The 13,435-nt window shown below is 43.6% G+C and overlaps 1 protein-coding gene across 2 annotated transcripts in view; it reads left to right on the top strand.

The window, feature by feature from the left end:
* Positions 1-13,435, top strand: part of BAIAP2L1 (BAR/IMD domain containing adaptor protein 2 like 1) — a 149,787-nt gene that overhangs the window by 50,274 nt on the left and 86,078 nt on the right. For both annotated transcript variants that reach the window (XM_068244575.1, XM_068244576.1), the window contains exon 2: positions 5,652-5,727. In XM_068244575.1, coding sequence (XP_068100676.1) covers positions 5,652-5,727 — 76 coding nt within the window. The remainder of the gene's footprint in view (positions 1-5,651; positions 5,728-13,435) is intronic.

Here is a 13,435-nt window from a genome sequence, read left to right as displayed (position 1 = left end):
ATGAAGCTGAATTTAGCTGCGGCTATACACTTCTGTGCGGAAGCAATGTCGGTGGAAATGTTATGACTTTTTATATTTCTCTTCCGTAATCCAGATTTTATAACCACAGGGAAGACAGCATAGATCTTGTTGAAAATAAATACTGTTCCCATTGTTTAGGAGATAACGATCCGAAGGTAGGCCTCGAACAATAAGCAACAGGGAAGTATGTAAATTGTGCCGCATGTGTAAAAGTGCACAATAAACCCTAGAGGTGTGAGTGGAATATGAGTATATCTTCAAGTTGTAAAAATGCCAAAGGTGATAAGGATGAAAAATACATGTGTGGGCGGTTTTGTTGGTGCAGAGTAAGGTTTGCAGCTGCTCCTTTCCGCAGTTTGCAAGCACCTAACTTTATTCATAGCTGCAGGATATCTACACACAGATCTAAAGTATTAAAGTGAACCCGAGGTGAGCGTGATATGGAGGCTGCCATTTTAAATTCCTTTTAAGCAATACCAGTTGCCTGGCTGTCCTACTGATCCGCTGCCTCTAATACTTTCCGCCATAGACCCTGAACTAGCATATGCAGATCAGTTGTTTCTGACATTATTGTTAGAACGGACAAGATTCGCTGCAAGCTTGTACCTGGTATTATTCAGACACTAATGCAGGCAGATAGATCAGCAGGGCTGCCAGGCAACTGGTATTGTTTAAAAGGAAATATGTCAGCCTCTATATCACTCTCACCTCGGGTTCACTTTAAACTTCAAAGTTATGTCAAGTCAAGCTTGAATATGCTTTAAGGTATGTGCACTCTTTAGATCTTGCTTGGATATCCCAATCTATCCATGATCATCAGGTATCCTCTGGCTCATTATGCTGCATTACAATGACCAACCTCTGTTGTTCTTATGGGAACTTCCCATTGGATTTTCCACTAGTCTTCCCTGTTCCCTTTTCATAGAACACCACAGGCTGCTCGAAGAGTGTGTTTGTACAATAATTGACCCTAAATCATCACCCAAAACAATCATGAATCCGTTTGGGTGACAGAATTTTAAAGTATGTATGTAGCTTCAGACCTATATGAACCCCATTGGATCCCAGAATTTGCCTGAACTTGTGGCAGTGATGTACAGCCATGCTGCCCTTCACCCTCGTCATGCGTATCTCCGTTCCCCACTAAGTCGTCTACTCATACACTGGAATGTTCACCGATGTAGATGCCAAGCAACAATTCTGGTAGGGGACATGTCAAGAGATTGGTCTGGAGACAGATTTCCAGCCATACTTAGAGCTTTCCAAGGCTAAAGAATGCCCTGCTTGTTAGGCCTCTTTTCCACAAACAGTTGATAGGCAGTGAAATGCCTCTCAAACTCTCACTGCTGTTGCCTGGTAACTGCTTGCTGAGCACACAGCTCAACTGTCTGTGGAAAAGAGGTCTTACTGTGGGCAGTTCTCTTAATGTAGTAAGGCTGCATAGTATACACTACAGGCTCGCTAGAAAATAAGCCTGCAGTAAAACCGTATGGATCAAAATAGTATATATACTATACTATTGTATATAGTGTATATATACTATACTATATACAAAAAAGATATTGCAGTTTTAGAGCAGGTGCAGAGACGAGCAACAAAATTGATACGTGGGATGGAAGGTCTCACTTATCAAGAAAGGTTAGATAAACTGGGTTTATTTAGTCTAGAGAAAAGACGCTTTAGAGGGGATCTAATTAACATGTATAAATACATCAGAGGGCAATATAATACCTTGGCGGATGAGCTTTTTGTCCCTAGGCCTTCTCAAAGGACTAGAGGACATGATCTGCGCATCGAGGAAAAACGTTTTAGCCATTTATTTAGGAAATGGTTCTTTACAGTAAAGAGTGATTAAGATGTGGAATGCATTGCTACAGGAAGTCGTTATGGCAAACTCTATACCTGCATTTAAAGGGGGCTTAGATGCTTTCCTTGTGTTGAAAGACATCCATGGCTACAATTACTAGCTAATGCCTAATGATGTTGATCCAGGGATTTTATCTGATTGCCATCTGGAGTCGGGAAGGAATTTTTCCCTTTAGGGGCTAATCGGACCATGCCTTGTAAGGGTTTTTTCGCCTTCCTCTGGATCAACAGGGATATGTGAGGGAGCAGGCTGGTGTTGTACTTTATACTGCTTGAACTCGATGGACGTATGTCTTTTTTCAACCAAAATAACTATGTAATGCTCAGAGTGAATTCTCATCACTCACTGGTGCCTTCCTTTCTCCATAATTTGAGCACTGAAGGGGTCTGTAGTATGAGTTTGCAAATGGAGACTTTTCTGGAAAATGTCTTGTTTGGGGCCTTTGCATTTTGCCCCTCTGATCTTGATATTTTCCCATAGCTGTAATTCCTCCTTGGGAAATAGTGAAGACTGGAGAGTAAAGGCAGGTGAGGGAGGGTAGAGCCAAGCCCAGCTATTTCTCTATGCATAGGACATTTGGTGAAGGAAGCATCGTTGATTGGGACTTTACCCGAAATATTATGCATGTAAATTATCTGGTGCACAAAGCTTCTTGGGTTTTTTTTTGGTTTTTTTTTACTTTTAAGGTTTACTTAAAACTGTTTTGAGAAATGCCTTGCCAAGTGGCTCAATTTTACCTTTTTAAGCTGGCAGGCTTGCTTGGGTCTATGTCTACAGCTGGGTGATGGGGACATCCTGGCAAACTACTATACTAAAGAGAAGGGCCAGCGATGTTAAGGGACACAAACTCTTACACAGCACACCATGAAAAGTCTTTCTTTTTTTTTCTTTAAACCAGAATGATGAAAAGTCCTTATCCCACATGTAGTGAATGAAGAATTAACCTCTGTGTTCTGTGTGTCAAAGATTAGATCTAAGTTTCTAATTAGTTCTTAAAGGACACCCGAAGCAAAAATAAACGAATTAAATAAATGATTGTATCTATCTTTCTTCTCCTTAAAATGACTGTTTAAGATATTCCACAGTTTTATTTTATGTTTAAATCTACTTTTTAAGTTTTAACTGTTTTGTTTTTGCTCAATGACACATTCATTGAAGTATGCCAGAGCTAAAATCTATAAACTATTAAACATTTTTATCTCTTTCCTGCTCTCAGAAGCCATTTTCTGCTAGGAAAGTGTTTTATAGTTGGAATTTCAGGACTGGGTCAGCCACTTACATACCTGATATTTAACTCTGTCAGGCAGAGAAAGAAAAAAAAGGAACACAGCATAGTTATTAGTGTGGCACTGTACATACCCTATCTATCTCATCATGTCACACGTCACTTCAGGTATCCTTAAACAGTAGCTGTGAATAGACTGCACCAGAGCTCTGCTGGGGAAGCTCTCCATATAGTAAACACTGAGGCTTAACCTTTTCCGTGCTCCCTGCAAAAGTAAAACTTTAATAAAAGCTTCAAGTTTATTTAGTTTTTTTTTTAGGGTTTCCATAAAATGTGATAAGGATTATGTTTCCATAAAGGCTATCATGCTATGGCTAATCTTTTAGAAACGAGAGGAAGTTCTGAGTCTAGTTCCACTTTAAAGCAGTAGGATCAGCCATACTATGCCAGGGAAAAAAAACACATATATAAGTAGATAAATACTTGATCTACTTACATAACACATGTATTATACTGTCCACAGTCAGTGAATGTTATGTAGTAAATAACGAGAATTCTGTTCCTGGTGGGGGCCATGTCTTTTGCCCACAGTTAAGGCTAACTCGTGATGTCATTTCTGCCCTTTACTTTTTTTCTTGTCTCCTCCAATCGCTGAATCACCTCAGCCTTGCTTGTAAACACAAGTGAGTAGGGGATTAGGTTTCAGATAAGCAGCTGGCAGGGAAATAAAGGGAAGAGGAGGAATGGATTATAGATAAAAAAGAACCCCCAGCATGCAATTCATTGGCACCGACTACTAAAGGGCCAGTGCTCCTTAAGTATGTGATAACTCCAAATCATAACAGCAGAAAAAGATTTGAAAGTTTTGAATGCAGGCTTAGCATCTTTATCACTTAATACAGTCAGACCAATTGCTATTTAAATTTGATTTTTATGGTGACGATACCGCTTTAAGATTTTTGGCAAAGGAGAATTTTGGTGTGCGATTATGACTTGGCACAGGCCATGATGAACAACAAGGCCTACCCTGAACACAAATACACTATAGCATTACAAATGTGAAGTGGTGCACTAGCCTGTTTTACTTCCCAAGTAGTATACTTTTCACAGCCATTTGCAGTGTTGACTATTGTTGTGTAACAGGTCAGGGTGGAGAGTGGCATGGAATTTGGACTTCTGCAGCTGAGGATTATAGGAGTGTGTTTCTAGGCAGAATAATGTGCTTGTCCTTGTTGAGTAGGACATAAACATTTCTACTCCAGCAGATAACCGCACACCTTATCTTGCTAAGGAAAGCAAGGCAGATTGGTTTCCTTCACACTATCAGCTTTCCTAGTATTTTGCTGCTTTTTCCAGTAGTGACAAACTGCATGCATAGCTATGAAAAAAAATACATCAAAGATCCATATCAGGTGCAACTGAAGAATTCCTACCTGCAGAATTTTCTGAGCTTTTCCACTTCTTACCTAACATATCCCACCTAAGCATTATAACAGCCCCATTGTAGCCTAGACCTGAGAACTGGGTTCTGGGGGATTTATCGCTGTCTGGTTAACATTGCTGTGTCCAGTTCTTTGCTTCCAGTTTTCAGTGATTCTGCCACTTGGGTAGGAAATTAAGGTAATTTTTTCTCTGTAGGAATACTTTCAGAAATGCAGCCTAACACATGTTGTGACACTTCAAACATACTGCTAAGAAAAAAGCTCACAATATTTTGTTTTCTCTGGTGTGGGGTAGCCACATGTCCCCCCTCCAGTGTGGGGTAGCCACATGTCCCCTCCAGATGATGTTCTATACCGGGCAGAAGGTCACAGCCCTCTTTCTTTTAGGTTTGTGTCCAGAGTTGGCCTTTTAAGGCCCATACCCTCTACACGATTATTATTATTTTTTTTACAACCGGCACTACGCAGTACAGGCGCGCTGTTACACCCGTGATGTTTGGCAACGCACAGCAATAATGACTGTCTTTGCGGATCAGATCCTTAAGTTCCCCAACAACTCTGCACAAAGTACCGTGATCGACTGACTTCCCATTGGCGCCTCTCGTGTGCTGTCGTGTGACATTGCGTGTACCCTCTCACAGGAAGATGGATCAGGGACCACTCATTGTCGAGGGACATCGCTGGGATCCATCTTTATGCGTTGTCAGGTGAGTATTCAGCTTTAGACTTGTGAACTTTACACTATAAATTACTTAGAAACAACCCAGAGCCAGTTATTTAGATCCTACTATTGTGAATTAAGTACATAGAGATTGTATATAATGTATCACTTTAAAACAAATTGTTCTACAACTTTTAATAATAATCTTCATCAGTATTTCAATAGTTATGTAAAGTGTTAACTGAAGCAGGTGAGTATGTTGAAGTATATCAGAACTGTATTGATTTATTAATAGAGTACTGTTTGCCTTTATGACATTTACATTTCAATATGTAATGTTAGAGTATATAAGCCATTTAAAGAATCATTAACACTATTGTTGTACTTCCCATACTTTCACAATATATGACGAATGTATTATTTAATGTATTTCAGAATGTTATGGACCAGTTCAACCCTGGGTTAAGGAACCTGGTTAATTTGGGGAAAAACTATGAAAAAGCAGTATCAGGTGAGTCATAATAATGCATTTTTTTTTTTTTTTTTTATCATTTTGGTATCTTGAGTCTAGATCACTTCAGTTAAAGCACTAAATAAAAGATCGTTTTCGTCAAAATCTTACATCAAGAAATCAGGCTGGTGTAGCACAAAAAAATCATGATTTAAAGCCCACGTTTGGTAAATGATTGTTCACACCTAGAGCGTTTTCGGAGGGTTTTTAAGCGCCGGCGGTTTTGAAAACCTCCCTAAAAGTACTTGTGCAATGCAATGATTCCGTATGAGAGTGTTCACATCTGCACGTTTTGATTGCTTTCCAGTGACCAAAGCGCTGCCTGTACCATTTTCTGAGCGTTTTGGCTATAATGGAAGGTATAGGAGAATCGCTAAGCGCTTTGTGTAGCGATTTCCCAAGCGCATTTAAGAATAAATACATTGTATTTATTATTTTCCAGGTCAAAGAGTTCACTTCCTGACTGACAACAGGAAGTGAAAATCTCAAGCGCTAATCAAAAGCACTTAGACAAGCGCTTACACAAAATCGCCCAACACTCAGAAAACGTTGGGAATCGCTAAAACAATCGCGCACAAAAATGCTCAGCGCTTGCAATAGCGCTAGGCAATTCATAATGTGGCCTAACAGCCTTCTTTTCTATTTAAAGGACAACTGACGTGAGCGGGATAAGGAAGCTGCCATATTTATTTCGTCTTTAAGCAATGCAGATTGCCTGGCTGTCCTGCTGATCCTCTGCCTCTTATACGTTTAGCCACAGTCCCTGAACAAGCATGCAGATCAGGTGCTCTGGGTAAAGTCTGACTGGATTAGCTGCTTGCTCATTTCAAGTGATGCTATTGCAGCTAAACAGGTCAGCAGGACAGACAGCTGACTGGTATTGTTTAAAAGGAAATAAATATGGTTTTACATGAATTATGTATCAGTTCTTATCTCATTTCCACTTTAACATTCCAGTAACATTTGATCCCTGCTCCCTCTCCACCTTCCTGGTACATACATATGAGGCCTGTTGTCTGCAGGAATTGGGACCCGATCCCTCAGGCGACAGTTCAGGACGGAGTTCTGTATGAACGTGTTGCTATCCTATGTGTCGGTGAAGGGTTCTGGCGCTTCAGAAGAGGGAGGCGGTACAACGGCACAGCGCGTTACACAGCGGCGTTGAGGGGGCAGGGAGAGCGGGTGAACGATTACCTCAGCTTGCGCTTGGTTGAGGCAGTCTGCCAGTCTGATCTCCCGCTGACGGATCAGGGGTACGCCACTGCACAGACGCCTGATTCTCAGCAGAGGTGGCCCCATCCTACCACCTCAGCTGAAAACCAACTTGTGTCTGAGGCCACCCTCATGCCCTCCTAAGTAGTAAGGAACTTTGCATCGCAAAAACTGTCTGGGCTGGTGCACACAAATAGCAGTTCTGAGCATTTTAAAAACTCTTCCGCTTTGAAAAATCACTTGCACACTTGCACACCAGAGCGATTCGTTTTTTTCTCCAAACGCAAACTCAGGTCCTGCAGCATTTTTGCTGATTTCTGATGCGATTCAGCCTCAATGTTAAGTATAGGAAAGTAGAAAATTGCTCTGAAAAGCATAGATCAGAGCGATTTTCCAAGTGTTTTTGTTATAGAAGCTGTTCAGTTACAGCTCTCCTGTAACAAAATATAAAAAAAAAAAGCTACACCAAAACGCTTCAAAAAACGCTAGGCATGCTTAGAAAGTCGCTAGGCACATGCCTACAATCGCTTTAAAGAGAACCCGAGGTGGGATTTAATTATGTTAGTGGGGCACAGAGGTTGGTTGTGCACACTAACACCAGCCTCTGTTGCCCCATGGTTTGCCTCAAGGACCCCCCTGCGCGCCGCTATCCCCTCCGCAGTGCTAGCGACACACAGCGTGTCGCCAGCACAATGTTTACCTGTGACTGTCTGTCAGCGCCGCTCCCCCACCTCCTCTGTATCGGCGCTACCCGCCCGCGTCCCTTCCCTCCAATCAGCGGGAGGGAAGGGACGCGGGCGGATAGCGCCGATACAGAGGAGGCTGGGGAGCGGCACTAACAGACACGGCATAAATAAACATTGTGCTGGCGACACGCTGTGTGTCGCTAGCACTGCGGAGGGGATAGCGGCACGCAGGGGGGTCCTGGGGGCACACCATGGGGCAACAGAGGCTGGTGTTAGTGTGCACAACCAACCTCTGTGCCCCACTAACATAATTAAATCCCACCTCGGGTTCTCTTTAAAAACACTTAAAAAAGCGCTAAGCGTTTGCGATTACACTAGTGCTTTCTGGTGTGCACTGGCCCTCCTTCTGATTTGGAAGTTGATGTTTGCATGTTATGTTCACTGATCTGGCTCTGGTATACAGGTCAGGTTTTGAGGCATCTCGCCTGCGGTACGCTGTTCCAAGTCACTAACCAGAAACAACAAAAAGGAGCTGACTTATTTAAAAACAAGGTACACTGTAGAAAGAAACTTTAGATCCGGCACTCATGTGCTTCAACTGGGGGCTTTTAAGGTTATATTATAGGGGGTGCTTTGCCTCCTATGTTACTTCTTATCACCACACCTTACAGTACTATTCCAAAGACCTCCGGAACGGATTGGTGGACAATGTTATGCACTGTGCAGCAAGTGGTTTTGTGCAGAGCACCTGAACATATGCAGTACATGTGAGAAATTACTGTGCACCTGTAGCATAAACAGTTCCCAGAAGATTTTATTCCATTCCTTAGACAAACATGATCAATCTTGACATGCATCACAGAAAGTTGCCAAACCTGTGTATGTCGGAGTTGTGGCGGTGTGGAAGGGAGAGGTGACCAGGGGAAAATCCGGACGGCACTACAGCCGTTTCTCGCCGCTTGGGCGCTTGCTCACATGCGTGTCCGTATGGGTATGGCGCCGGAGAGCTTCCTGTATAGGACCTACTGTCCCCGCCTCCGGCGCCACCCCATTGGTGTGGAGTTGTGACGGGGAGAGGTCGGAGGTGAAGGGGCGGGATTCCGCCGCCATACGGAAAAAGACTGTGTTAGTGTTGCACATCTCATTGGTGCTGTGCAGTGCATTTGGGAGGGGCGGAAACGCCCAAAACGTGACATCAACCGTGTGTGAAACCGCTATTGGGTAAATTAAACATCGTGCACATCTCAAAATAAACATTATTAAACCATGAAGCAATCCATTATGTGGATGGGAAAGAAAAAGGGGCTTATCGCCGTGCTCTTGTGCAAATATACATCTACATGCACCATTTCTATGCATGAGTTATCAATTTCGCCTGTCTTATCTTTATCTTATAAAAAATTATTATTTTATTTCATCCAATAAAAACCCCATTAAGGGGACCCCCGACCCTAAAAGAAAAACCCCAGTAAGAACCTGGAAGTGCTGGGCGAGACTTTGGAGACCATTTACTTTCTAGGTTATATTTAACCCTATCTCCGTCATACCCTTATGAACAAAAAGGAGGAGGGAAGGGGCTATCATGTAATCATGCTACAGAGATGTTTCTTATTTTCGTTACTGTTACTTGGGAGAAGAAGTAGACTCACACACCTCATAACTGCCGGGACAACCTTTGTCCCCGCACCCGAGTGTTCAGTCATGGGTCAAACTGGACCTTGGCAAAGTAGAAAAAGGAAGGGAAGGTGGGGGGAAAAAAGAAGAAAGAAGGGGGTAGAAAACTATTGTCTCCCATGTATACCCTGGGGGAGAGCCATGGTGCGGACCTGTTCCACCCGTCGTGCGCAGGGAAAGGGTTTTTTTTATTTATCCTTTAATTGTGGGGGTATATATTATATCCCACATCCCCTGACTTACTCAAAAGTGGGTGGGTTCACCCCTGTAATCGGATGTCCGCATGGTGCAGCCTGCGGCACCCCCAAACCCAGGACGAAAAATTCATTACCCTCATACTATTTTGTTGGGCCCTATTGGGTCCATACATGTCCACCTATTGGGGACCTATTATTGTTTTTATACCTATTGTTGCCCATGCGCTGCCCATGCGGACATACAACCAGATCTTACTAGGATGATAAACCCCTGCCTGTACTCAGCAGGAGGTCGCCAGGCCATCACCTCCAGGAAAGCACCTAAAAGAGGAGGAAAAGTTAAAGAACAGAATTTCCCAGAAAGTTCCTTCACAGAAAGGGGGATCCAAAATGTTCCACCAAGAAAAGGAGGGGCACCAAGTGTTCTAAGGTTCAAGAAAGCACGCCAACTCCAATCTATCATTCAGGCCCAAAGGTCCCATAGCTTCAGAGCGCAGGATGACCCTTGACTCACGTCTAGTTAATTCACGATCACGGTCACCCCCCCCGCCCCGACGGGGCCACATGCAGGAGGCCTGCAAATCTTAAACATCTTGCTCTCCCACCATGGACCTCCCTTACATGTTCAATCAGTCTAGGACTGCCCTTGCCTGACTTGACTGAGTTGAAATGTTCCCCCACCCTCTCCTTGAGGGGGCGGGTGGTCTTCCCGACATAATAAAAGAGGCAAGGACAGAACACCACATAAGAAACGAACTTTGTCTGACGTGATAAAGGCTCTCACCTCCCACTGCAGACCTCCCAAGCGATAATTAGTACCCTACCACATATTGGCACAAAAATCACAGTGGCCACATTTGTGGTTGCCTTTGGGGCGATTGCTCGATAACCAATTCCGAATGGGAGGTGACCGATATTCACTTCGAACTAGTGTGTCCCCTAGGGTGGGGGCCCTTCTAAATACAACCCCAGGGTTGTATTTAGAAGGGCCCCCACCCTAGGGAACACACTAGTTCGAAGTGAATATCGGTCACCTCCCATTCGGAATTGGTTATCGAGCAATCGCCCCAAAGGCAACCACAAATGTGGCCACTGTGATTTTTGTGCCAATATGTGGGAGGGTACTAATTATCGCTTGGGAGGTCTGCAGTGGGAGGTGAGAGCCTTTATCACATGTCAGACAAAGTTCGTTTCTTATGTGGTGTTCTGTCCTTGCCTCTTTTATTATGTCGGGAAGACCACCCGCCCCCTCAAGGAGAGGGTGGGGGAACATTTCAACTCAGTCAAGTCAGGCAAGGGCAGTCCTAGACTGATTGAACATGTAAGGGAGGTCCATGGTGGGAGAGCAAGATGTTTAAGATTTGCAGGCCTCCTGCATGTGGCCCCGTCGGGGCGGGGGGGTGACCGTGATCGTGAATTAACTAGACGTGAGTCAAGGGTCATCCTGCGCTCTGAAGCTATGGGACCTTTGGGCCTGAATGATAGATTGGAGTTGGCGTGCTTTCTTGAACCTTAGAACACTTGGTGCCCCTCCTTTTCTTGGTGGAACATTTTGGATCCCCCTTTCTGTGAAGGAACTTTCTGGGAAATTCTGTTCTTTAACTTTTCCTCCTCTTTTAGGTGCTTTCCTGGAGGTGATGGCCTGGCGACCTCCTGCTGAGTACAGGCAGGGGTTTATCATCCTAGTAAGATCTGGTTGTATGTCCGCATGGGCAGCGCATGGGCAACAATAGGTATAAAAACATTAATAGGTCCCCAATAGGTGGACATGTATGGACCCAATAGGGCCCAACAAAATAGTATGAGGGTAATGAATTTTTCGTCCTGGGTTTGGGGGTGCCGCAGGCTGCACCATGCGGACATCCGATTACAGGGGTGAACCCACCCACTTTTGAGTAAGTCAGGGGATGTGGGATATAATATATACCCCCACAATTAAAGGATAAATAAAAAAACCCCTTTCCCTGCGCACGACGGGTGGAACAGGTCCGCACCATGGCTCTCCCCCAGGGTATACATGGGAGACAATAGTTTTCTACCCCCTTCTTTCTTCTTTTTTCCCCCCACCTTCCCTTCCTTTTTCTACTTTGCCAAGGTCCAGTTTGACCCATGACTGAACACTCGGGTGCGGGGACAAAGGTTGTCCCGGCAGTTATGAGGTGTGTGAGTCTACTTCTTCTCCCAAGTAACAGTAACGAAAATAAGAAACATCTCTGTAGCATGATTACATGATAGCCCCTTCCCTCCTCCTTTTTGTTCATAAGGGTATGACGGAGATAGGGTTAAATATAACCTAGAAAGTAAATGGTCTCCAAAGTCTCGCCCAGCACTTCCAGGTTCTTACTGGGGTTTTTCTTTTAGGGTCAGGGGTCCCCTTAATGGGGTTTTTATTGGATGAAATAAAATAATAATTTTTTATAAGATAAAGATAAGACAGGCGAAATTGATAACTCATGCATAGAAATGGTGCATGTAGATGTATATTTGCACAAGAGCACGGCGATAAGCCCCTTTTTCTTTCCCATCCACATAATGGATTGCTTCATGGTTTAATAATGTTTATTTTGAGATGTGCACAATGTTTAATTTACCCAATAGCGGTTTCACACACGGTTGATGTCACGTTTTGGGCGTTTCCGCCCCTCCCAAATGCACTGCACAGCACCAATGAGATGTGCAACACTAACACAGTCTTTTTCCGTATGGCGGCGGAATCCCGCCCCTTCACCTCCGACCTCTCCTTGTCACAACTCCACACCAATGGGGTGGCGCCGGAGGCGGGGACAGTAGGTCCTATACAGGAAGCTCTCCGGCGCCATACCCATACGGACACGCATGTGAGCAAGCGCCCAAGCGGCGAGAAACGGCTGTAGTGCCGTCCGGATTTTCCCCTGGTCACCTCTCCCTTCCACACCGCCACAACTCCGACATACACAGGTTTGGCAACTTTCTGTGATGCATGTCAAGATTGATCATGTTTGTCTAAGGAATGGAATAAAATCTTCTGGGAACTGTTTATGCTACAGGTGCACAGTAATTTCTCACATGTACTGTTATTTAAAAACAAGTCCGTACTGGCATTTTTATTCTTTATTATTGAAAGTATTGCAGCTCAAATATCTAAGTGAGGAGTGGTTTAAAAAGTTTTATTTCCTGGATTGGTTACACTGTTTCTAGTTGTGCACAAATGTTATGACATTTAGCAGCCATCTGCTTTCTAGCTTGGTCATCCACTTGTTGGGCAGCGGTGTGAATGCTGGATCAGTGGCAGCTTCAGTGGCAGCTTCACATGTAGCAGAATTCTGCTAATGCTCTGAGTGCAGTGATTAGTTCTAATGGCTGAGAATTCAGTACATATGCTCTCTATTACAGCCTTGCCCCATGCTTTGCATATCTGCTGGGTGCATCATTGCATGACACAGCAGTACGGAACATTCTATTTGCATATTTTTGTTTCATGAACTCCATATCTGATGAGTCTTAAATGTGATAAGCATTCAGATTGCCATGGATTGAACTGATTTGGTCTGTTTGTTATTACCCACTGGTACATTTAGTTATTGATTGCTTTATTTGTGGTTACATCACTGATAATTATGACATCAGCCTTGTTGAAGTAAAATATATTTGTTTGTTTGTTACTCAAATTGTCTAAATATGCACAGGATGCATATCATCGTTGTCATCATCATCATCAACAGTGTTAACTGCTGAAAACTTTCCCCTATTTTTGTGATACAAGATGACCTGTCAGATAGCAAAGCAGTTCAGGAAAAGTTACATTTTCTATGAAAAAAAAAATTGTAACCTTGACGGCCAGCGTACACTGTGAGGTGAAAGCCACTACCAACATCTCTCTTTGCAGAGTCTGTGCAGTTCATCTGCAGCCACACCCACATAGTTACACTTTCTATTTTCTGATCAGGTGCTCATTCAGCT

The sequence above is a fragment of the Hyperolius riggenbachi genome, chromosome 7, assembly GCF_040937935.1.
Source record: "Hyperolius riggenbachi isolate aHypRig1 chromosome 7, aHypRig1.pri, whole genome shotgun sequence".
Taxonomy (NCBI): Eukaryota; Metazoa; Chordata; class Amphibia; order Anura; family Hyperoliidae; genus Hyperolius; species Hyperolius riggenbachi.
Note: the sequence above shows the minus strand (reverse complement) of the source record. Positions and strands in the feature narration are given on the sequence as shown.